Source organism: Quercus lobata, chromosome 5, assembly GCF_001633185.2.
Source record: "Quercus lobata isolate SW786 chromosome 5, ValleyOak3.0 Primary Assembly, whole genome shotgun sequence".
In the NCBI taxonomy this organism is placed as follows: Eukaryota; Viridiplantae; Streptophyta; class Magnoliopsida; order Fagales; family Fagaceae; genus Quercus; species Quercus lobata.
In genome coordinates, this window is record NC_044908.1 from 48,324,577 (window position 1) to 48,350,451 (window position 25,875).

A 25,875-nucleotide genomic window follows, 5' to 3' on the forward strand; every position below is an offset into this window, starting at 1 on the left:
AGTACATGCCACTTGATCCAGTGCCAGCAATTGGGTTAACTATTTAAGCCCATTTGTTTGGTTCTTAATTGAAGGGTATGACGTGTACAAGCTGTTAACAGCTGCTATCTGCTTATTATAAGCATAGGTGATAGGACCCTCGTGCCTTTAATACTTTTGTTGTACGCATTGCATTGCCATACACTTCTATTCAGATTGTTGGATGAATTCAATCTGTGCGGCTGTCTTTATTAACTTCACATCCTATTATTTATGGCGTTTCCTTTTCCAAGATAGAACCCGAAATTGTACGCATATTCGGTGTATTATCTTCGTTTCATTTGGCACATAAAATCTCTATTTATGTGATAAAGGGATGTAGTACGCTAAGTATATAGAATAATTTTTAAATATAGATAATTATCTAATAATATTACTTTTTTTTGTTGCAAGAAGAAGACCTTTCTTACTCTCTGCAAATATGGAAGCTCAGAATATATTTAAGAGTACTGTGTTAGAGATATTATAAATTTCATTATACTATAAAACTTATACGCATGACACATGACACTGATTCTACAATATAATTTAAATATTAATTTATTTTGTTATTGAAGTCTACGTCTACTAATCAATCATATTTTGTGCTAAAATGTAATTTTAGCAATTTTTTTATATATATATTACCTATAAATGTTACATGGGTTATAGTGATAGCTCAATTTTTTAATGGTATTTTTTATATTATCTCATGTATTTTATTTGAATACTAACTTCACCTCCTTAACTTTCTATGTATTTCAAAAATAAAAAATAAAGATGTCACACAAGGCAACCAAACACATGTTACTAGTTGTATTCATAGATAAGGACCTCCAACTTCCCCTCTCAATTGTGTCCGCAATTTTTTATGAGGTTGAAAATGTGTCCACACTTCCATAAATATAGTAAATGAAAATACTTTGAGTACCATCAGTTATTAAGAAATACCATCAGTTATTAATAACTGATGGTACTCCTTTCTATTCAGCTCACGCTTATAAGGCAAAGGGGGGAAGGAGTCTTCTTCGATGTAGGACACACGTAAAAAAAAGATAGGAGTATAAGAGTTTCCCACTCCAAAAAAAAGGACCCCCACAGAAACCATAATAAGTATAATCATAACATGAACCATAATAAGTATGATCATGACATAAAGTAGGACCACCTTTGTCCTAGTTTTACTAATATAGGCATATAAATTACGCCATTATTTCCTTTGCTTCTAATTCAAAAATTCTTCTTTTTGAAGTGATTGGCACTTCATTCTTAGCTTTAATTGCTATTGCCTTAAGTGTGTAAGGAACAATTTTTGTTAAGTGAAAATCTAGGAAATGACATGGGTGGAAGTGGAATATATTCTTTATTTTCTTAGAAGAAAAGGAATTAATATACTAATTAATATTAAATGTTTGGGGGCTCAAGAATTTTTGTATAATAATTCATATAGTTTGCTACTTTGCTCTTATCAATTTTACGTATTTTTCACAGAAAAGGTAATAATGTACTAATTAATATTAAATGTATGAGGGCTCAAGAATTTTTGTAAAATAATTCACATAGTTTGCTACTTTGCTCTTATCAGTTTTAGTTGTCAAATATCACAAGGATGTTAATAATTAAGGATTTATTATACAATAATAATTGAGCAATTATTCTTCTGTCACATGAGCCAAGATAGCCCTCAAGTTTGAAGAATGATAGCAAATCTGCGTGTTGCATTTTTACTCATGAGTATATGTGTATATTTTTTACTAGATTCAACTTCTTTGAATTGCGCATAAAACAAAATTTACTAATCCATCATCCAACGGTTATGCATTCAGAGCAACATTAAACAATTGCTAGGGTCAATATTTCATGCTATTTCGTAATCCTTTCTGTTTTCTTGAGAAGCAGGTGGGAGAATTAGTAGCTAATAACCAAAAGAGATTCATATGGAAGTAAAGCCATCAAATCAAATTGACTTGGATACTTGTTTTACTAATCAACTTCACTATTCTTCTTAACTTTCTTCTGTTACTTGGGGAAGTTTTATTTTATTTTTGGTGGGCACCTTTCTATTACTAGAAATAAAATTTTTTGTTGTCCATATACTCTATTCAGTGCATACAAAAAAGGAAAAAGTTCTATATCATCATTACAATCGTGTGGCCTAAGTAAATGGATTAAATGTGTGCATGTGTACGTGGTTTTAAAAAAATAAAATAAAAAATGTCAAGAATTACAGAAAAAGACCTCCTCCCAGACAGAAAGCTCTAATTTATTTTTAGAGAAGAGTCAAGATCAATGCCAGCTTGCCTTAGGTTCAGACAGAAGGCCGCTTAAGAAGCAACCAGTGACCAAAGAGTTGAAAGGATTACACCCCCGGGTAGGGCACCAGATGGCCTCGGACGGGGTAGCCCAATCTCGGGGGCCCGCCTGTACCATTGTGTGAGGAGTTACCCCATTAAGGATGCCCACCAACGGACTCTTGCGGGCAGCGGGATTCGAACCTAGGTGCAGTGCACGAAGTGAACGAACCTTACCCACTCAACCAAACCCCCGTTGGTGACAAAAGTTTTCGTTAATGCAATAAAATCCCTTACTGATTTCTCAAAAAAGAAAAAGAAAAAGAGTTATCTATCTTCCTATGAGCATTTACAGTAAAAAAGCTAAAAAATATAACTTTTAATAACTCAAAATACTACTTGATCGATTTTAATACCTCAATTTATAATACACCCAACATCAAAAATTTTATTTTAACATTTAACACATTAAAATAATATAAATAACACAATAAAATAATATATCCAGCATAATAAATAACAATCACAATTATTAACACATTAAAAAACTATTTTTTTAACACCACACATTAAAATACTATTTTTTTGAGTTTTAAAATTAATACTTTGCTATAGTACTACTTTTAAAATTATTGGTTACTAAATTGACTTTTTAGTAAATTTAGCAACCTTATTGCAAGTGCTCTATAAAAAAAGAAAAAAAGAAAAGAGAGTTATCTATCTACTACTTAAATACTTATCTTATCGATTATCAAAAAATACTTATCTTATCAATCAATTCAAATAAAAAAGGAAAAACAGCAAATGTTTATTAATTTCATGAAAACCCTGGCAATGACATGGCAAATTGGCACTTAGCCAATGGCTATCACAGAGAAACCGGGCCTAAACTTACCGCCTCACCGGACAGAGACCCCCCACCAACAAAAATCCACTAGTTAGAGTTTACCTTAACCTTTTCAAAAAAGAAAAAAAGTGATCTCCAAAATCCCAAATGAGATTATTGTAACAAAACCAAACATAAATGTCTAAATGCGCGTTACAGTACAGTACTGTTCTGGTGGTATTAATGATTCTGTGCTATTCCTATTCCAAACAGCAAAAAATAAGAGAAATGCTTGGGACACATACTTTAGTACAACTTTGTAATTGGTTAATTGGTTAGAACGTGTTAATAGATCATATAGAGACTCAGACATATTCTAACTAATTACAACTCAACATATAACGAGTTGTGGTCAAATTTATACAAAAATGTTGTGAACCTAATATTTCTCCCAAAATCATAGTAACGTGTCCAATTCATTCCCTTTCGTCACTTCTCACGATTTCATTTTTTCACTCAAAAGCTTTGCTTTTCTTTTTCTCTTCTCTACTATTTCTCAGTTCACCGAATCTCTCTCCCTCACTCTTCTCTTTTATATTTATAAATATATCCCACAAATTAGAAACCCCACAAACTCATAGATAAATTAGTTTACTGTACAGTTGTTGGTGCAGTTGATCTTTCAACTTTTTTTTTTTTTACTTACAGATTTTGATAAAGGGAAGTGAACCCATTTGTTTGATGCTGATTGGAGCTGTTTTTTTTTTTTAATGATAATCTACGATCTAAAGGTTTGGTATTAATCAGATTTCGATTTGGGTATTGTTAGTTTTTTTTTTTTCTTTTTTCTTTTTTTGTGTGTGTGGATATTATATGATATGTGTTTTATGTGCATGACATGGAGTGGCTGATTAAAACATTAGGATTGGATTGGACACGTTGTTTATGTTGTTTTGTTTGAAGAAATTCATGTTGGTTATGTAAAAGGGTGCAATATATAAAATTTTTATACACAAATATTATTGCTGGGGTTGTTTTTGTAAGAAAGTTTTGGAATTTTGATGTAATGGGTGGAGAAAGTTTTTGCTTGGTAATGGATCAGGAGGAGGGTAAGTTACCGGGCCGGTTTGATCCGGGGACGAGTGTGAAGAATCCGAGAATTTTGGGTAATGGGGTGGTGTCTGAGGCCGTGAATTTAGTGAATTCAGAAGAGAGGGATACTGTGTGTAATTGTAATGAAAATAAGGGTTTGGAAGTATTGGGTGGTGATTTGGGATTGAGTGAGGTACAAATAAAAGGGCATGAGCAAGTGCTCAATCTGGAGGTGATTGATCGTGGCAGTGGCAGTGGCAGTGAGGTACTCAGTCGAGTTGATCAAGTAACGAGTGAGACATCGAGCAATTCGGTTGGTGGGGCTGCATCTGAGACTGTGGTTGTTATTAATTCAGATGAAGATCTGCGTGTTAGTAGAGATGAAAAGGGATCCGGAGCAAAAAGTAATGAATTGGGGTCGAGTAAGGTACCCACAAAAGAGGTGAAGAAAAGGGTGTTTGAGTTGGAGAAGAGTTCGTGCGTAATTGATGTGAAGTGTGGCAGTGGTAAAGGGTTTGCTGAGGATTGGGATGGGGAAAGGGTTTGTAGGATTTGCCATTTGAGTTCTGAGCAATCATCAGATGCAACGACATCAGTCACTGATAATGCTACTGTTGGTACTATGGAGGATTTAATTCAGCTTGGTTGTGGGTGTAAAGATGAGCTAGGCATTGCACATAACCAGTGTGCCGAGGCATGGTTTAAGCTAAGAGGGAACAGGTAATTGTTTATTGTTTTTGTTAATGTTGAAATTTGAGTTGAAGATTGGAACATATACTGTCGTATTATAAGAGTTTTCCTTAATTAGTGATAAAATTTTATAAGAAAGAAAGAAGAGTTTTAAAAAATGTCCCATGATGATTATAATACTTCTTGTCAATAAATTACAACTGAAAATTCAAATGAGCAATCAAATCCAAGAAAGAATTACACTGCAGGAGGGTTAATCTTTAGCTTCATAATCTTGATTTCAAATTTTTTTCTCTGCTGAATTTGGAATTCAAGTAAGGTCCATATACAGCCACCATAGTTATGAGGAAGAAGGTGGTAATCTCAAGCATTCTATACTCACGCTCACAATACATGAACTTTTTTCCTTGTTGTCATCAGGATACTAAATATATAGTATTGGACTGCGTCATTACAACCATCTCATTGAATATTAATAATTTGTTAGCAAGCAGTGAATTGTATAAGAGCATTTTAGGCTTAAGCTGAAGCTTGGTTCTTTGAGTTTCTTGGCCTTCTTTTCATCCAAGATTCAGTTCCTGCTCTCTTGGAGTTTAGTTATGCTCTTAGTCTTAGACTTTGATCTTTGATTTCTGTTATTATTCTTTTTCCTTTCTTTTGTGTGGGGCTTTTCTTCTTCACTAACTGTTGAGCTGGGGCTTGGCCTATTAAAGTAATTTCTTATTTATAAAAGAAGCAAATGAGTTTTGTCACAGCTTCATCAGTCATCACATCAAAGTCATGGTTACATAGTCAATAGAATTCACTGTTGTAGATGGATCGTGATTCCAAATTGTACAGTTTTGATTTACTTATGTTGGATACAAAAGCACCATGCCACAATACAGACACATTTTATTTTTATCTTAAGTTTTATGCCTATTTGTTACCCTATCATGGATAAAAGGGCCATTATCTTACAATAACTCAATTTTACAATAGGCCTGTCTCTAATCTACATCAGGGGCTTTAAATCTCTAGTCTCAACTTATATAGGAGGTCACTTGGGAAGGCTACCAGATCTCATTAATCCACTGCTTCCCCTACTGTTTATTTATTCATTTTGACCTTATAGTCAGTGTGTATTCTGAAAGGAGTTCACATTGTGTGTATGTGCATAAATATAATCTCTTTTTCAGCTCTTCAATCACATTTTGCAAATATGTATTCTCAGTTGAAGTGCTATTGTGCGTGCTTCAAGCAGATTTGTTCTCATACCATTCTCACAAAAAATGCATTGCTCCTTCAATATGCACTGTTCTATGTAGTGTTTGATACATTTTTACATATGGCAATAACCGATGGTAATTTTGATCCCAAGACAGTAAAAATTGGCATGCAGAAGATACTTGTCTAATATGGTAACCTATAATGTCAAACTTCAAGTACATTTAGGTGCATAAAAGGGGGCCATAATTATGAAATGGATAGTGGGGAAAATTGTTTGCTAAAGAATATGAACTTGCAAGTTCCTGAGTTTTAAGGTAGTTCTATGGTTGAATGGTGTATCCTGAGATTAGTATAAAGTCCCAGCCCTAAACAGAATTCTTGTCAAAGTGCTTTTGAACAAGTTCCTAGCATCAGGATTCACGATTTATGCAGATAACTTTCTTTCTTTCGTTTGTGCAGATTGTGTGAAATTTGTGGGGAGATTGCCAAAAATATTACTGGTATCGGGGATAATGGATTTATGGAGGAATGGAATGAAAGTAGATATACAGGTGTCAGCAGTAACTCCTCAGACAGGAGTGGAGGATGTTGGCGGGGACAGCCATTTTGTAATTTCTTGATGGCATGCCTGGTAATAGCTTTTGTACTTCCATGGTTTTTTCGTGTAAATATGTTCTAGTATATGGGTTTGAATAAAATTAAGAGGTTCTTCCTGTGCATCATCATGTGGTTTCTGGCATACTTTTGGTATGACATATAGCCTTAAGCTTTAATAGGACCATGCTCTAAAAGACATGCTCTGTGAATATAGTAGGGTCCTTCATATAAAAGCCCTGAAGTTTTGAGGCATCAAATTACAAAAGTTGCAACATTTACAAGCAGCAGATTGTGCAGTTCCTTATTGCTTTGCCGTTAGTGTAGCTGATAATGTGCCAGGAATTAATTCCTCATTATTTCTTCCAGCTAAAGTATTGGATTTTGCCATAAATTTCATGTTTGAAGGCTGGAAAATTGTTTAGGCCACTATTTGGATGCGTTCTTTTCTTTCTTGCTCTCTTTCTTTATTTTTATTTTTTTGTTTTTGAGTTTTCAGTGTTCTATTCATTGCAGCTCCATTTGACATGTTATCATGTTTGGAGAGCCTCCATTGTATACATGAAAGTTATGACATTTTTGGATCATACTAGCAATAAAAAGCAGTGATTTTTTTGGTCTGCATATATCCTCTCCATTGTTCTGGACTTAATTCTGATATAGTAATTGATTATACAGTTTTACCTAGCGGTAGTGTGAGTGAGAAATTTGTTAATAAGCACTGATAAGCTCTAACTCAAATGACATTTTCTTTCTTTATAAAGAATGAGATGGAAGGTGAGGCCTTTGAAGGCAAAACCAACTGGATGTGCACGTAACTTATCAATTAAAAAAAAAATTGTTGAAAAGCTAAAGGGAATGGCATTTTCATGAAAGTACATATTTAGGTGCAAAGATCAAGTTAGATTTGGTTTGATTCTAACATGACAATTGAATTAATGTTGATTTTTTAAGTTCTGATACTATTAGATTGCTAAATGTAACTTTCAAGAGTCATGTACATATATGTTTGGTGCAAAGACAAAAGTTGAATCTGTCTGTTCTGGCATGGTTTTTGAATTAATGTATATTTTCAGTTACTGTTAGTATTAGATTGCCAAATGTGTAACTTTCGGGAGTCATGTTATACGTATTTGATCTATTCATGACACAGAAAGTTGATCCTTAAATGTGTGATTATAACTCAACCAGAATTTTCAATACCCCAATTTTATCTTCTTCTTTCTTCTTTTATTCAATTGTTATAAAAAGCGGGAAGCGGCATTAAATTACAAGGTTCTTGGCGATACCCAAACATTAACTTAATTACCAAACTCTAAGAAATCTATTGGCAATGGGACAGGTAAGCTGTGGGTTGGGTTAAAGGTATTTGTCATCTCTAAAGAGGTGGCTTAAAAATTAATGAGGTTGAGATTAAACAAAAAGAGGAGGGACAATTGTGAGTTTTTTATTTTTATTTTTTTTTACGAGATATAATTTCTACTCTAGCCTAATTTAAGTCTATATGTATGTGAAATTCCCTCCTAGATATTTAAACCTCGGCCCTTACCTCTACACCTCACAAGCATTTATACTTGTGGAGTGACCACCGCATGAGTTGGGTTAAAGGTATTTGTCATCTCTAAGGGGGTGACTTAAAAATTAATGAGGTTGAGATTAAACAGAAAGAGGAGGGACAATTGTGAATGTTTTTATTTTTATTTTTTTTTATACAAGATATAATTTCTACTGTAATCTAATCTAAGTGTATATGTGTGTGAAGGTCCCTCTTAGATATTTAAACACCGGCCTTTGCCTATATGTGTGTGAAGCTCTTTCCTAGATACTTAAATACCGGCCTTTACTCTCTACACCCTACAAATATTTATACTTGTGGAGTGACCACCGCACTAAGGATGTGCGGGGTAGGACAATTTTGAATGTTAAAAGAGAGAAAATAAGTGTTAAAGTCACCTAATATGTGGTTAATATGTTGACAACAAGGATAGAAATCACACAATTTATTATCTAGCACTACAAATCCACCTACAAGAAAGAAAGAAAGGAAAACAAGAATATTTGAGGAACAATAAGAAACTATCTAATTAGATTTGCACATGCATGCACCATCACCTGCTTGTACTTTAATTCCTACCATCAAAATATAAATTTTTGGATTCTTCAAATAAGGTAATGGTCATTATGTAAACTGCAAAGAAGATGTACTGGTAAAAAATAATATTCAAAATTCTAATAATTTTATTTTGCTTAACTAGCATATAGTAAGTAGTACTACAAATCACCAGCCTGACAACCTAACTCTCTGAAGAAAAGGTTTCTAAAAAAAAAAAAATAAAGAAAAGAAACAAACTGAATACTATTAAACTCTCTAATAATAATAATGTTGCCATGCAATTCCTAAGAAAGATAGAATACTACTCTCATAAACGACCACCCCTCAACGCAAGCACAAGATGAAGCACAGAGCCACCCTCGATTTTGTAATCTCGAACTGTTTTCTCGTCTGCAATCTGCTTGCCTCCATAAATAAGCCTTTGCTGCATAGGAGGAATCCCTTCTTTTTCCTGAACACGCTCCTTGATCCTTTCAATGGTATCATTCGGCTCAACGTTGAGTTCAAGCTCTTTGCCTGTAAGAGTTTTCACCAAGATCCTTGTTCCTCCTGCAAGCCTTAAAACCACATTGATCTGATTGTAGTCTTGGATGTTATAATCAGCAAGAGTATGACCATCTCTTAAAGTTGTACAGCCTTGAAAAATCAGGCAAAGTTTTTCAAGAGTGACACCTTCTTTTTCTTGAATCATGGCCCTGATGTTTTCAATGGTTTCTGTGCTCTCAAACTCTAGAAGGCTATTCTCCCCCTTAAGGTTTCTCAAAAAAATCTGCATCTTCTTCTTCCTAGAGAGTAGAGACCGAGAAAACTCATAGAAAAATATGAGGTTTTGATCGTTTATATAAGGCTGAATCTATGTACTACTCATAGTAGGAGTAGGAATTCGTTTCCATGTGTAGTTGTGTTGTGTGTTACTAGTCTTTGTGATCAAGAGTCAAGTGGGCCTTGGACAAAACTTTTCCCAAATTGGAAGGAATAGCAAAATTCGTGTTTTTAGGTGCCTACGGGCTATGGTCACTATGGAAAAATAATTATTGGTAACCTTTTTTTAAGAATCCATTTATTATTATTATTATTATTTGATGTGAAGCTTGAAATTTTATTAAGCACTAGCAAAATGAATTACATGGTGGGCAAGAGTTGTCTTATAAAAAAACTGAAATGATGTTTCTTCAATAACCTAGGCAACTTGGCGGTTATATAAAAGTTGTCTAATTTGTTATAAATATGCACAAAAAATATTTCAAAAAATTAATAATTCTCTATTCTTATAAATAAAAACATAAAGAAACTAACAATCAAGACAAAAGAAACAGTAAGCATGTATTTGTTTTGGTTCCAATGGGGAGCTACTTTAAGCAATGCATTTAGATTAGGATTTTTTTAATTTTCAACTTATGTATATCCTTTTTATAACCTTATTTTTTTGAGGTATAACATAATTTTTTGTTTATTTTCAGAAAATCAACAAATGCAGAAAACTAGAGAAGTTGTTTTTCAAACTCCACTTGTTTAGTTGGCCAATATTCCTTTTTCCCCCGTAATCTTTTTAGGAGGGCCATTGAATTTGCTCAAATATTTTGGAAGGGGAACAATTCAAATTTGTGAATGTTTAAATTATGAAATATATACCAATGTCCACCACTGAAGCTTCGACTATTATTAATGTTCTATCTTGATGGAATGATGGAAAATACAGAGTATTCAAAATGTATGAAGGATAAAAAAAAAAAACTGAGAGGAACAAGAAAATCTCATTTTTTATATTGTATTAGGTAGAAGGAATGATTATATACGAGATTCTTTTATTTAATTGAAAAAATGATTATCAAGAGTCTTGTAACTTAATTGACACATTCTCATAAAATAAAATAAAAAAATAGTAGAGATAACAATTAGGTGTACAATACAAAGAATAGTAGAGTAGAGATAACAATTGATGTGTGGCAACAAATCAACACGATAGAGATAATAATTAATGTGTGGCAACAAATGCATTACTGAATTTGATGTGGAGCTTGGGTTGGGTTCGGAGGGGACAATTTCCCCCTCCCCTGCAAACCCCCTTGGCTTCGCCAATGTTTACTGTCCATGAGGGATTCCTTCTTTTTCCTGAATACGTTTCTTGATCCTATCAATGGTATTATTTGGCTCAAATATCAAGTTTAACTATTCAAGTTCTTTTATGTTAAAAATTTTCACGAAGATCATTGTTCCTCTTGCAAGCCTTAAAACTGAATTGATATAATTGTAATTTTGAATGTTATAATTATCAATAGATGACCATCTTCTAAAGTTGTTATGTCTTGAAATATCTGCCACACATTTTCAAGAGTGATACCTTCATTTTCTTAAATCATGGCCCTAATGTTGTCAATAGTTTCTCTCAAACTTGAGAAGGCTATTCTCCCTCTCAAGAGCGACTCCATAATTTTTAAATCTAGACCATTCAAAGAACTATAAAAAGAAGAGGTTCAAGATTTTTGAGATTAGACAGGAGTTAGACGAATGTTGGACAGTGATAATATTATAATTAATTGAATACAAATAAATATATTTAATTTATCAATATTAGAAAATTTTACTAAAAAATATCTAAAAAATTTAAACTTTTATATACATTTTCACAATTTTTATAAGACTAGTATAAAATAATAAATCTTAAATAATAATTAAATTTTTTAGTAATAAATAAAGTAGAATTCATTTTAATCTAAAATAAAATATCATTTTTTAAATTTATCATTAGCACATTCACATGCAAAAGCACACTAAAAAAAAAAAAAACTTAGCAAAGAAATTTTTTTTAGTAATATGTATACATTGAGAGGAGTTGAAATAGTAAAAGGAAAATATAATTTAATTCCTTAAAGTTACGATAAAGATAATAATAGTTGTGAATTAGTCACAGCTGAGCCAAGTGATTTGTTGGTCAAAGATATAGACAAAGGTATTGAGGTTGGGGGCACCTTGAGGTTGGGGGCACCTTCGGTTCATATGATTCTTTGATAATAATAAAAAGGTTGAAATGCAATTTGCACATTTTAAATTAACTAAAATTCATTTTAGTCCTTTAACTTTACTTTTATTCAATTGAATTCTCTAAATTTTAAATTCATTCAATTTAAGTATTATGTTCAATTTCGTTAAACATTTATGTAATCTTGGGATCAAAATTTCCATTTATATTTTGATGACTCTCCAAAATAACTTTTTCACCATGCATGTCTATACACCATCGCACATTTAGTCACTAATAAGGTGTGCGCGCCAGAAATGAGACTATTGGGCTTAGCCTCACTTGGGCTCACAACTTATTTATAAGGTGGGCTTTAGGATTTCTTACTTTGGATCATTCTCGGCACAGAGACTCAAAGTAATATCCTCTCTCCCTCTTTTCTGAACCCCCATTTCTCCCCCAGCTTCTCCTATTTATAGCTCTGAGTTAGTGGGGAGATCATGATTACTGTCATTGTTAGTGCAATTGAAGGTCCAATATTATCTGTTGTAAGTGGATGTTTAGGTGAGAGTGGAATGTAGCGATTATGGCTTTGGAACGTAGTTTCAACTCAGGTTAATATGCTCGGTAGTGATGTTTCCTGAACTGTCGAGCATCCTATGGTACGTCCGGACAAGGTTTCATTGTTTGTTTGGGAAATTTATGTCGAGCATCGGTTAGGGGTCAAGGCTCAAAATTCGTAGTTCGTGAAGGTAGTTTCAAGCAGAATTTAAAGTAATGGGGTTGTGCCATTGGGCCTGAACCCAGGGCCCAATAGGGTCTTGGGACCTCGGTGCTGTACATTAGCCCCTCCTTGATTCATACCCGACTGCCGGGAAGAATCAAGGAACCGACCAAGCCTTTTGGTTTCGAAAACCCTTTGGCCAGGGACTCATGCGGTTATGGCTTCTCATTAATGCTCTTCTCAAAAGACACGTTATTCCGAGACGCCAGGTTCAGTTGTCATTATTGCTTAACGGTTCGTGAACCGAAGCGGCGTGCATGTCGGTTATTTTTGGCATTGACAGGGTCTTTCGTGAATCGTGCCCATTTATTGCTGATTAAACGTTCTCATGCCCTCTTCTGCTCCTATAAATAGCTCTCTTTAGAACATTCTTTCACTTTTTCACCTCTGATTTCTTGAGCATACTCTCTACCGATCACTTCTTTGTGCGCTTACTCACCAGCCCAGAGTTCCTTTCTCCCTTAGAACCCAAAGTAAGTTCTCTTCCCTTTCCTATTCCTTCAACTTCTTTCTACGAGTTCCCTCTCACAGTATTAAGTTTCAAAAAATGGGTTACTCTTATCTCCTGGAGGCTCCGGTGGCTTTGGCCACCTTTAGGCAGAAGTTTGATGTTCCCGGTGATGTGGAAGTGGCTTACTGCCACGAGAGCGAAATCGCTCTTCACCGAGGGCGTGGTACAACTTTTTTTCCTTTAATGGCAATTCTAGAGGGTGGGGTCAGGTTCCCCGTGGATCCTCTTTTGATTAACACACTTAGGTACTACGGCTGTGTCCCGACCAGTTTCCTCCCAACTTTTACCGAGTAGTTAGCTGCATTAGTAGGTTGAATCACACCTTTGATTTACAGTTAGATTACCATGACATTAACCACATGTATAGTCTCTGTGGGAACAAAACTTCCAACTATTACTTAAAAACTAGGGATAATTGGGTACGACTGATATCATGCCTACCTGATTCGAATAGGAACTCGGTCAGGGAGTTTGTCTGGGTGTGCGGCAACTGGTTTGCCGGGGAGGTCCCCTACCCTCTTTCACGGCATGAAGTGGGTTCGTATCAATCTCTGACTTAATCATTGCCCCCCACCCCTCTTTTATTTTCTTTTTACTGAAGTAGCTTTTCATTACTGACTGTTGATATAGCATTTCGTTCTTTTACAAACAGCAAAATGTTTGTTTTGGACATTAGAACAGTCCACGTCAGAGACTTAAATTTTATCCTCCGTTCTGAGGTATTCGTGCACTGGAACGGACAGCTCCGAGCCTCGCACCTGATCCTCAGAGTAGAGCCCGTTTATTCCACCTGGCAGCCCTTTAAACAGGCCCTGTTAGTTGACAGTCCACTTTTGTCATACATAGACGTTCGGTACGCGAATTTTCTGCCGCCAAAGTTTACGACCGGCGAGGCGAGGGAGTTCGGAAAGCGTTACACTTGCTCGGACAAGCTAGTGCTTTTGCGGGACGAGTCTGCAGAGCACGTGTCTCGATGTCTTCGAGAGTTAGCTCACGAGGCTATTCAAGAAAAAGCCCTTGTTCAAGAGCCCGCTCAGCCCGAGAACCCCGTTGAACTCGAGGCCCCTGTTGCGGAGGTCGAGCATCTTGTGCTTGAAGCAACCAACTTGTCGGCTACCGATACCCCTCTCGACGAAGACATGGTGACTAGGAAGGTCATGACCATCGATCGTTTCGTGCCTGGCGCGCGGTAGGCCACTCAGCCCCTACCTTTTTAGAGTCGAAGCCAGGTGCCTCCCCCTCCACCCCTTCCTAAAGCTGGACGAGCCCGGAAAAAGCAAAAGGTTACCGATCAACCGCCTACGGGTTCGAGAGACATAGCCACCCAGACTCCTCCCCAGCCAACAGGAGGTATCGTTATTCATGAGCCGTAAACCTAGGTTGGGTTAAGTGTTGCGTCCTCCTCCCAAGCCACACCAGCGTGGAAGCCTAAGTTTTTGCTGGATGGCAAGCCTTTGCCTTCAACTGCCTGTGTGCGGATGTGGGAGAAAGGTGAGGGGGGTCGCATTGCTCAGACCCTGGCCGCGGGTCTTCTTCTTCCCGCTGACGTGCATGCATTTGAAGACGGGTCGGAGGAGTCCGTAGGGCGCCGATTAGAGTGGCATACTATTGCGGTAACTCTTTATTTGTCTATTACTTACCATTCCTTTCTTTTCATTTTCCGTACTAATTTCTGTGTTTGTCAGGCTGCTCAATTGGCTCATATCCTGGTTGGCCATGCAAAGGATCTTGTCGAGGAGGTTAATCGTGGGAGGGGGGCACGGGAGTCAGCTACCAAAACGGCGATGGAAAAATTGAAGGCAGTTGATTCTGCCGAGAAGAAGGCTACTGTTGCGAAGAAGAATAGAGCGTTGGCAGAGAAGAGGTGCTCAGAGCTCTTGGCTAAGCAGAACGAAACAAACGTCAAGCTAGCTGAAGCAATTAGCCTAAACACATCCCAAGCCGAGGAACTCACCGACCTGAAGGCGGCTTTGGAGGCCTGTGAGTAAAAATGGTATAACAAAGGGTTTGTCGATGCCGAGAAATCTGCGGAACCGGTGGTGGACCAAGCTCGAAGGCTGGGTTTTGAGGCTGGGTGGTTTGCTGCCCTGCAAGCTTTGGGTGTTCCTGAGGATTCCCCTCTGAGAGACCCCGGCGAGATTCCCTTTCTGAGCCCCGTTACTGCTATGCAGGAGCCGCCAGTGCCCGTTGAGGAGGAAGAAATAGCAAGCATGAGGGAGCTGGTGGAACAGATTGATGCTCATGCAGAGCCAGATGAGATGGAAGCCACCAGCATCCCGAATGTACAAGACCTGCTCGGTGAGGACCTGCATTTTCCTGTGACCAACCAGCGACAGCCTGAAGCAACAGATCCAACTAGGCCCTCCACCTGACTAAGTTACTTGCCGTCTAGCTTTTTTTTATGCTTTCACATCTTTTTATTGCATTTTTTTTTCTATCCTTTTTTTTTTTATTGGTACATTTGCCTACTTCACCGGGTTGTGGTGACTGAACAATTTCTTTATTTTGCGGGGATGACCCGTAAACGGTTGCCGAGTTTTGGCGATGAGACATTAATTCTGCTTTTAACTTTTTGAATGACCTTCTGTTCATTGTGTGTTTGCTTGAATTATGTCTGCAAGCACTTCACTTTGACCCTCAGTGCCATCTTTCTTTATCTATTTTTGTGGTTATTTATTCTGTCGCATGTTGGGCCGGGAGCTGCCTGCATGGTGGGTTAAATCATGCCCCAATATATCACGTTCATACGACAGGTGTTAGTTTTCCTGACTGTAAATGGCATGATGCCTCAAAACCTGGTGCACAGTTCTCCCCTGCTCGGCAATTTTGGACGATCCGAGAATGAAATTGCAGTCCTTAGTATTTGTAAGGGTGTTAAGGTTTCCGTCTGCTCGGCGATTTGGATCGAATCGAGGATAAGGCTTCTGTCCTTAGAGTTTTTTTTATTTTATTTTATTTTTTTTATTTTTATTTTGTAACGATAAGGTTTCCACCTGCTCGGCGATTTTGATCGAATTGAGGATGAGGCTTCTGTCCTTAGAGAGTTTTTTTCTATAACGATAAGATTTCCATCTGCTCAGCGATTTTGATCGAACCGAGGATGAGGCTTCTGTCTTTAGAGAGTTTTTTTCTTTTTTTTTTTTTTGGTAACGATAAGGTTTCCACTTGCTCGGCGATTTTGATCGAATTGAGGATGAGGCTTCTGTCCTTAAAGAGTTTTTTTTTTTTTTGGTAACGATAAGGTTTCCATCTGCTCGGCGATTTTGATCGAACCGAGGATGAGGCTTCTGTCCTTAGAGGTTTTTTTTTTTTTTTTTTTTTTTTTTTTTTTTTTTTTTGTACAAAACATGCAATTTTCTTAAAGTGCAATGACGGAATCGAAAATAGCTTAGACAAGTAACTTCATCATTAACTTGATTTTAGCGAAGTACAAGGTTTTGACTTACATTTCAGTGTATAGATGGTCACGGATAAAACTTCTTTAGGTTGTGGACATTCCATGGCCGGGAGAGCGGCCTCTCGTCAAGGTCTTCCAAGTAGTGAGCCCCCGCGCCTGCGATGGCGGTAACTCTGTACGGTCCCTCCCACGTTTGAGCAAGCTTCCCTGCAGCTATGTCCCACATGTTTCCCACGACCTTTCTCAGCACCAAGTCCCCGGCGCTGAATTCCCTACCCTTTATATCTCGGTTGTATCTTTGGGCAAGTCTCTGTTGATACTCCGCGAGTCGTATGGTTGCTGCCTCCCAGCATTCTTCTATCCAGTCCAAGTGCTCCATCATTAAATCGGCGTTCTGGACGGGGTCAAATCCTGCGACCCATGCATTACACAGGCTCACTTCGGTTGGTATCATGGCCTCTACTCCATACGTCAAAGAGAAAGGGGTCTCACTCGTGGATCTTTTGGGAGTTGTACGGTAAGCCCATAAAACGTTAGGTAGCTCTTCAACCCACCTCCCCTTCGCCCTGTCCAACCTTCTCTTCAACCCGTTCAAAATCGTCTTGTTCACTGCCTCAGCTTGGCCATTGCTTTGAGGGTATGCCGGAGTAGAATACTTGTTCTTAATGCCGAGATCGTTGCAGAAGGCCCGGAAACCTTTGCTATCAAACTGTAGCCCATTGTCTGATATCAGTGAGTCCGGCACCCCAAACCTTGTGACTATGTTTTTCCATACAAACTTTTTCACGTCGATATCCCAGATATTGGCCAAGGCCTCGGCTTCCGCCCACTTCGTGAAATAATCAACTGCCACCAATACAAACCGGCGGTTACCTGTTGCTCGGGAAAAAAGGCCGAGGATGTCCAACCCCCATTGTGCAAACGGCCATGGGCTGCTGACGAGGTTTAGACAACCTGCTAGTTGGTGGATCAGAGGGGCGTGTTTTTGGCATTGTTCACACCTCCGGACATATTTCGCAGCATCCTTCTGCATCTATGGCCACCAAAACCCCTGGGTCATCGCCCTGTGTGCTAAAGACCGCCCCCTAACATGGCCACCACACACTCCGTCATGCAGCTTGGTCAGAAGTTCATTTACTTTCTCGGGATGTAGGCATAAAAGGTACGAGCCTGCGAAAGACCTCTGGTACAATTTGCGATTTGCCGACAGCCAATACCGGGGAGCCACTCGACGAATCTTTTTAGCCTCCTTTTCATCATTTGGAACTTTATCCTCGGCTAGGAAATCTATGATCGGGTACATCCAGCACGGATTGGCTACTGACACCATGGCCACCTCAACCTTGGTCGGGTTACAATCATTTTTCATATCGATACTTGGCTCCCTTATAAGTTCTATTTTGATGAGCCGAGGAATCTCCTCGGTAGTAGACGAGGCCCACGTGGCCAAGGAGTCGGCGTGTCTGTTTTGTGCCCGACCTACCTGGGCCACCTTCACTATCCCAAACTTGCTAATGATTTGCTTAGCTGTGCTCAGATAGGCTTTCATCCGAGAGTCCCGAGCTTCAAAGTTTCCTAGGATTTGATAAATAACCAGCCGAGAGTCTGAATAAATCTCCACATCCTTCGCGCCCAGATGCAATACGGCCCTCAATCCGGCTAGAAAGGCCCCGTATTCGGCTTCGTTGTTTGTGGCTTTGAATCCTAATCTGAAGGAATGTTCTAGTCGTATGCCCTCCGGTGTGGTTATGACAATACCAGCTCTGGCCCCCATAGCATTCGAAGCGTCGTCTACAAACACCTTCCACAGACGACTTTCTGCATTACAGATTATCTTCCCGTCGTTCTTAGGGGTAAATTCTGCAATGAAATCAGCAAGAACCTGTCCCTTCACCGAGCTTCGCGGCCAGTACCTTATGTCGAACGAACCCAACCGAGTTCCCCACTTGGCTATTCGGCCTGTGAAGTCTGATCTTTTTAACAATGACTGCAAGGGATACTCGGTGAGGACGAACACAGTATGAGCTTGAAAGTAATGCAGCAACTTCCTCGTGGCGTGCACCAGTGCCAACACTAACTTCTCCAAGGGCAGATATCTCGTCTCGGCATCTACTAAGGTTTTGCTTATGTAATACACCGGCTGCTGCACTCCTCGGTCTCTTAGCAACACAGCACTCATGGCGTGGTTGGACACCGAGAGGTACATAAACAAATCCTCTCCGGACTCTGGGGTCGTTAACATGGGCGTTTGTGCCAAGTATTCCTTCAGATCTCGAAAAGCCTTGTCACATTCCTCGTCCCACTGAAACCCCTTTCACTTCTTCAGAAGTTGATAAAATGGTCTGCAACGATCAGCAAATTTAGAGATGAATCGGTTTAGGGCGGCTAACATCCCGGTTAGCACTTGTACTTCCTTGGGATTGCTCGGTGGTTTGAGATGATTCACAGCCTTTATCTGGTCGGGATTGGCCTCTATCCCTTGAGTAGAAATCAGATATCCTAAGAACTTGCCAGCCCCCACACCGAAAGTACACTTCTCGGCGTTTAGGCGTAACTTATGCTGCCGAAGTATCTCGAATACTCCTCGGAGATCTTCCATATATTGTGACTCCTTTCTGCTTTTTACCACCATATCGTCAATGTATACTTCTACCGTGCACCCAATTTTCTCTCGGAACATCCTCGTCATCATCCGTTGGTAAGTGGCTCCGACGTTCTTCAACCCAAATGGCATGACTTCATAGTGATAGTTTGCACCTGGGGAGATAAATGCTGTCTTTTCTCGGTCCTTGGGCGCCAAGGCGACCTAGTGATACCCCTGGAAAGCATCCAAAAAGCTCATCCTCGGGTGCCTATATGTGGCATCTACTAATTGATCAATCTTGGGCATTGGGAACGGATCTTTAGGACATGCCCGATTTAAGTCTGTGAAATCCACACAAACCCTCCATTTACCGTTCTTTTTCTTTACTACCACTGTATTTGCTAACCATTTCGGGAAGAATACTTCTCTTATCACTCCTGCCTCCTTCAGCCTCTGGACTTCCAAGTTTACCGCGTCAACATGCTCCTTCGATGCTCTTCTCGGTTTTTGTTTTTTCGGGGGGAATGATGGGTCCACGTTAAGCTTATGGACAATGAACTCGGGATCTAGCCGGGCACTTCATATGGACTCCAAGCAAAAACATCCACATTCTGTAAAAGGAATAACAACATCTCTATCTTTTCTCAGTCATTCATGCTCGTGCCTATCTGGAAATACCTGTCAGTGTCTGGAAAGATTCTAACCTTTTAAACCTCCTTAGCATCATCCGCCCTTGTTTCCCTTCGGGGTTTCTGTAATTGCTATAAAGTTTCTCTTTCGGTGGCTTCTGCTTGTCCAATCTGTTCGCCCTTCCACCTAACCGCGGCGACAAGACACTGTCTAGCCACTCGTTGGTTCCCTCGTACCACGGCGACTCCATACTCGGCGGGAAATTTAACTTTCATGTGCAGGGTGGACGGAACAACCTTTATTGTGTGAATCCACGACCTTCCCAGGATTGCAGTGTACGGTGAGAATGATTGGACTACTATGAAGGTCACCATTACTTCCTTGCCTTCCATGTCCACCGAGAGAGAAATCTGACCTTCGGGGATCACGACTCTTCCGTCAAACTAGACCAGCGGCGTATCATATTTCACCAAGTCTTGACTCTTCAATCCGAGCCCTTCGAACAAATTCGGGTACATTACGTTAGCTCCGCTTCCCTGGTCTATCATCACTCTTTTCACCAAGAACCTGCTTATCCGAGCTGTTACTACCAACGCATCATCATGAGATTGGACCGTCCTCTCCAAGTCTTCCTCGTCAAAAGAGATTGTCAGCCGACCAACTTTCATCCTTTTCTCGGGTGATTCTCCTTCCGCGCAGGCCACTGTCAGTACTCTCTTAACTGTGGCCACATCTCTCGGGGCAGCGTGGATGACTTTGATCACTCCCAGCGGGGGTGGGAGGGGATTCCTTTTCTGCTGAACACCCTGGTCGGCATCTCGGTCTACGAAGTCCACTACGAACTCTTTCAGATACCCTGCTTTTACTAGCTGCCCGAGATGATCTTTTAGTACCCGACACTGCTCGGTGGTGTGCCCTTTATCCCTGTGGTATGTGCAGTACAAGTTTTGATTCCTCCGAAATGGGTCACCCCCCATCTTGTTCGGCCACCTAAAGAACGATTCATTCTTAATCCGATCTAGAATTTTGTGCACAAGCTCTTTGAACGCCACATTAACTCCTTCAATTTGCGCCTCTGATTCCTGCATCCAGAAATCTTTTTTCGGTCTTGTCGGAATAATGCCCTGTCGAGATCTGCCGAGTAATGGGGCCTTCCCTTTATTCTGCAGCCGATCATCTTCCAGACGCTTATACTCCTCAATGCGCCTCATAAATTGCCTCATATCCTCGGGAGGTCTTTTCGTCAGCGACTCCTGTAGTTCAGAATCCTTGGGAAGCCCCATCCTAAAGGTGCTTGCCGCTATCTTCTCATTTCCCCCACCGATTTTGTTGTATAGTTCCCAATACCGACTGGCGTAACTCCGAAGGGTTTCACCGACCCTCATCTTTATGAAAAGTAGCGCATCCACCAGTTGCAGCACTCAGCTGCATGTCACGAATCTACTGCCAAACTTTTGGATTAGCTCGGTGAAGCTGCGAATGGAACATTTTCGTAACTCATCGAACCATCTCAGGGTCGTGGAGCCGAGACTAGAGGGGAATACCTTACACATCAGCGCATCATTGTGTGCATGCAAGGACATCATGTGGATATAATGACTGACATGCTCCACAGGATCCGTTTTCCCATCGTAGGAATTGAATGGTGGTTGTGTAAATCGACTCGACATAGGGGCCCGTTCAATTTCATCGGAGAATGGTGACCGGGCAGCCCTTCGTAAGGCTCGGCTCATGGCGTCCATGGCAGCATTATGGGGTCACCGTTCCTCTGGTGAATCCGATCCTCGGTCGTCGTATTCGTGTGAACGTGAACGGTTCCGGTGATGACGTGTCTCTCGGGAGTGTGAGTGGTTCCTGCGCCGGCGTGATTCTCGGGAGAGTGATCGGTTTTGGAATCGTTGGGTATCGGATTGGCTAGAGCTCTCTTCACCTCGATTTCCCATGCTATCATCTCTCCTTTGCCGGTGGTTTCGGTCCCTTTCCTGGCGTCGACCCCTTGCTTCCAACTCTAGATCCATTACCAGTCTGCGCAACTGCTCCAGCTCTCGGTCCCTATCATCATGCTGCCCGTGTTCCGAGGCACCCGACATCGTTCGGTGGGTCTGGTTCGATCCTTCTCCCAGGCCAGATTCTTCTTCTCCTCGCAGACGTTCCCTATCCTCACGCCTTTTCTGTCTTCTTTCCCGTCATGTGGAACCCCGAGAAGATCCTATCGAACCGCTCTGGGCGCGCCCTTTTAAACGCCCCTCGGATATTTCCCTTGTTTGAGTCTCAGTCGAACCACAGTTTCGTAGGAGAGCCCCATGGTGGGCGCCAATTATGTGCGCTGGAAATGAGACTATTGGGCTTAGCCTCACTTGAGCTCACAACTTATTTATAAGGTGGGTTTTAGGATTTCCTACTTTGGGTCGTTCTCGGCACAGAGACTCAAAGTAATATCCTCTCTCCCTTCCTGAATGACTGTTTTTTCTCCCTCTTTTCTGAACCCCCATTTCTCCCCCAGCTTCTCCTATTTATAGTTCTGAGTTAGTAGAGAGATCATGATTATTGCCATTGTTAGTACAATTGAAGGTCCAATATTATCTGTTGTAAATAGATGTTTAGGTGAGAGTGGAATGCAGTGATTATGGCTTTGGAACTTGGTTCCAACTCAGGTTAATATGCTCGGTAGCGATGTTTCCTGAACTGCTGAGCATCCTATGGTACGTCCGGACAAGGTTTCATTGTTTGTTTAGGAAATTTATGCCGAGCATCTGTTAGGGGTCGAGGCTCAAAACTCGTAGTTTATGAAGGTAGTTTCAAGCAGAATTTAAAGTAATGGGGTCGTGCCATTAGGCTTGAACCCAGGGCCCAATTGGGTCTTGGGACCTCGGTGCCATACATAAGGCTATCCAACTCATTTGCTAGACCGACTCACTAGCCCAAGCTGACTAGATCTCTCTAAATTGTGTAGATCTTGTGAGATCATGTCAAGATCTCTCTAGATCTAGAGGATTTTGGTCACATATGGCCGAATTTCGACCGCTTCTGGTGGAATACCGACCAGATCTCCTCCTTGATTTCGACCAAAACCCGATGCATATCTAACCAATTCAACTTGACTCCTTCATTGGTTGGCAGTGGGTTTGAAAAAATTTCACTTGATTTGGTTAGATTGGTTGCAGGTTGGGCATAAACCTGACTTAGACTGACCTGTGGACACCTCTAGTCACAAACTTACCATGCATGGCAACCTTGGCCATAGTAATTGGGCTAGTATTGGCAGAAAGTGCATGTATTGGTTTTATAAATTATATTGTGGTAGGTATTCCTCAATAATCCGTTGTAGTCTAGTTGGTTAGGATGCCCGGCTCTCACCCGGGTGACCCGGGTTCAAGTCCCGGCAACGGAAATTTGCCTTTTTAATTTGTAAAATTTAGGGGCAGTATCGTAATTTGACACAACCAACACCAAAACCCTAGCTCTAAGCAAACCCTACTCCTATTATACCCTCAAATATATCTCTCTCTCGGTCAGCCATTTCGCCTCAGTACTCTGCTCCTCCACATCCACACAACAATGGTGCCTCTCTCTCTCTCTCGGTTATCAATTTTATTGCTTTTTTTTTTTTTTTTTTAATGTAATGATTTAGTTTTTGAATGTGTTGGGTTTTGGATTTTGAAGGCTTCGGAGAAGAAACTAAGCAACCCAATGAGGGAGATCAAGGTCCAGAAGCTCGTCCTCAACATCTCCGTTGGTGAGAGCGGTGATCGTCTCACCAGAGCCGCCAAGGTGTTGGAGCAACTCAGTGGCCAAAACCCTGTCTTCTCCAAAGGTACCAACGATTCTCAATCCCTTCTCTCTCTCTCTCTCTCTCTTTCTTCTGTCTTGATTTGTGAATTCTTGATTTGATTGATTGGTTTTGTGATTGAATGTAACAGCTAGGTACACGGTTAGGTCGTTCGGGATTAGGCGTAATGAAAAGATTGCGTGCTACGTGACGGTGAGGGGCGAGAAGGCAATGCAGCTTCTGGAGAGTGGCCTCAAGGTCAAGGAGTACGAGCTTTTGAGGAGAAACTTTAGCGATACTGGCTGCTTCGGATTCGGTATTCAGGAGCACATCGATCTCGGAATCAAGTCAGTTTATTGCTTTCTGAGTAACATTTAATTGCATTTACATTTGCATATAAATTTGTTTATGTTTGTGCACAATTATGTTAAATTTGCTTGTGTAATAATGAGGGTAGTATTGATGTTGTTATTTGTTTACTTTAGCTATTGGGCCATTGGTTAAATGCATCAGCAGGGATATTGCAAATGGTAGAAAGCAAGCTAGCATAAGGTTTTTGGGGTGTGGGGTATGGATTAGTTATATTAGAATTGTTGAAAGTGAAGGATGTGAAAGAGGAATAGAGACTAGAAGCAAAGATTATCGTGGCTCTGCGTGAGGGCTTAGCTAGTAGTAAGTCTTACTAGGCTACATCGTTACTAAATAAATTTATAGTTTTTCTTTTACATTTAGCCTGTTGTGAGTATTTATAGAGAATAAGCCTAGTCTAAACCATAGACATATCCCCGGGGTAGAGTTGTGACTCTTATTACAAGTATTGTAGTTTATCGGTACGGGTAGTGTTGGTACCTTGAATTCGGATGTGCGTCTTTTCTTTTTCTGTTCCCCCCACATTCTATATTCACAATTTCATTGTCTCTGAAGACTGAACAGTCAAATCTAATCATCCAATGTGAAGATCATTTTGACCCATGGTCTGCCACTGCTAATCTAGTTCTAACATCTTTGATCCTAATGATATTAGCCTTGAATTACTTAAAAAAAAAAAATCAATATTGTACTTATCATTCCTCTTCATTTAGGATTCCCCCCCCCCCCCCCCCCCCCCCTCTTTTTTTTATTTTTTACAACTTTCTGTGCTTTGCTTAGATGAGTTCCAGTTTTGATTGAATTGATATTTTAGTTTATTATTGCAACTTTTCAGGTTAAAGTTCATGTCCAATAAAACCGGGTGGACTTTTACTGCTTTAATTTGTATTTTGATGTTACCAAGGAACTATCATCCTGCTGAAAAATATTTAGTTTGGTAGAGATGGGTACCTAAGTTTGAGTCACATTAAGTCCATAAATTCTACAGTTCATTGAAGCCTCTTGGGTTCCTGCATTTTATAAAATTTTGTTGTTCTGATGGCATGCATTATATTGTTAACATGTTCGTGTTGTGGATTTGTTTTATATTTATTAACATATGGCATTTCCCACGTGTAAACTAGATGTGAGTTTGTTCTTCTGCTGGGCTGTTATGGTTGAGAAGGCGAGGGATTTCATGTTTTTCCTATCAGGAAGGCCTTAGGCTAACCTCATCAATATTATATATGAAAGAGCAGTTTGACTTGTAATGTTAGAAATACTAACTGTTTTTTTTTCTCTCCTCAGGTATGACCCTTCAACTGGTATCTATGGTATGGACTTTTTTGTTGTTTTGGAGAGAGCAGGATACCGTGTGGGTCGTCGTCGTAGATGCAAGTCCCGTGTTGGAATTCAGCACAGAGTTACCAAGGAAGATGCAATGAAGTGGTTCCAGATGAAATATGAAGGGGTGATCCTTAACAAGTCCCAAAACATATCTTAGAGAGATCTCCTTTATAGCCTTGGATAAATTAAAGTTTTGGCGAGCTGTTACCTTCCTTTGGTTTCTTTACCAGGATTTATATTTTGTCTTAAGAGATTATGAGTTACATTAGTTTAAGTACTTTCCAGTGATTTATTTTTTTAACTCTTGATGTTTTAATATATGGGAGTTTGATATCATTTCTGCTTCTGCTCTCTATTCCTCCAATTTTGGTTCAATATGAATTGCATTGCTGGTTGGGTCTTGTACTGCCTTGTATTTGTTTTGTTCACCTGATGCTTCATCATCTACACATCATCTTTTTGAGTGGATCCCTACTGTTGCTATGATTCCCCTGCGAAAACTACTTAGAATTTTTGTTGAATCGAGAGAGGCTTTCTGAAGGTTGTTGACATCATAATTATCACTCATAACCTCCCTTCCAAGAAACTCTTACTGTCGTGAGAAAAATTTGTTGATGTTTTTGCCTTCCAAAAGATTGAATCTGAGAAATTGACACATCTAATAGTTCGCTTCTGCTTCGTATGACTGGTTACTCAATCATTTTATACGCCTG

General features: G+C 39.7%; 4 protein-coding genes and 1 non-coding gene across 5 annotated transcripts; 3 read left to right on the plus strand and 2 right to left on the minus strand.

Moving 5' to 3' along the window:
- Positions 1–3,532: 3,532 nt before the first annotated feature.
- LOC115991753 lies at positions 3,533–7,338 on the plus strand. Its single transcript, XM_031115652.1, has 2 exons — positions 3,533–4,947; positions 6,586–7,338. The coding sequence occupies exons 1-2, from the start codon at positions 4,202–4,204 to the stop codon at positions 6,803–6,805; spliced, it is 966 nt and encodes a 321-aa protein (XP_030971512.1). The 5' UTR covers positions 3,533–4,201; the 3' UTR covers positions 6,806–7,338.
- Positions 7,339–9,140: 1,802 nt separating this feature from the next.
- Positions 9,141–9,608, minus strand: LOC115989383 (ubiquitin-NEDD8-like protein RUB2). The gene has a single exon (XM_031113060.1). The coding sequence runs from the start codon at positions 9,606–9,608 to the stop codon at positions 9,141–9,143; it is 468 nt and encodes a 155-aa protein (XP_030968920.1).
- Positions 9,609–20,141: 10,533 nt separating this feature from the next.
- On the minus strand, positions 20,142–21,083 carry LOC115990597. Its single transcript, XM_031114413.1, has one exon. The coding sequence runs from the start codon at positions 21,081–21,083 to the stop codon at positions 20,142–20,144; it is 942 nt and encodes a 313-aa protein (XP_030970273.1).
- Positions 21,084–23,016: 1,933 nt separating this feature from the next.
- TRNAE-CUC lies at positions 23,017–23,089 on the plus strand. Its single transcript has one exon. It is a non-coding gene; the product is annotated as a tRNA-Glu (tRNA).
- Positions 23,090–23,148: 59 nt separating this feature from the next.
- On the plus strand, positions 23,149–25,556 carry LOC115993144 (60S ribosomal protein L11-like). Its single transcript, XM_031117432.1, has 4 exons — positions 23,149–23,259; positions 23,362–23,512; positions 23,619–23,814; positions 25,124–25,556. The coding sequence occupies exons 1-4, from the start codon at positions 23,257–23,259 to the stop codon at positions 25,317–25,319; spliced, it is 546 nt and encodes a 181-aa protein (XP_030973292.1). The 5' UTR covers positions 23,149–23,256; the 3' UTR covers positions 25,320–25,556.
- The last annotated feature ends 319 nt before the right edge of the window (positions 25,557–25,875 follow it).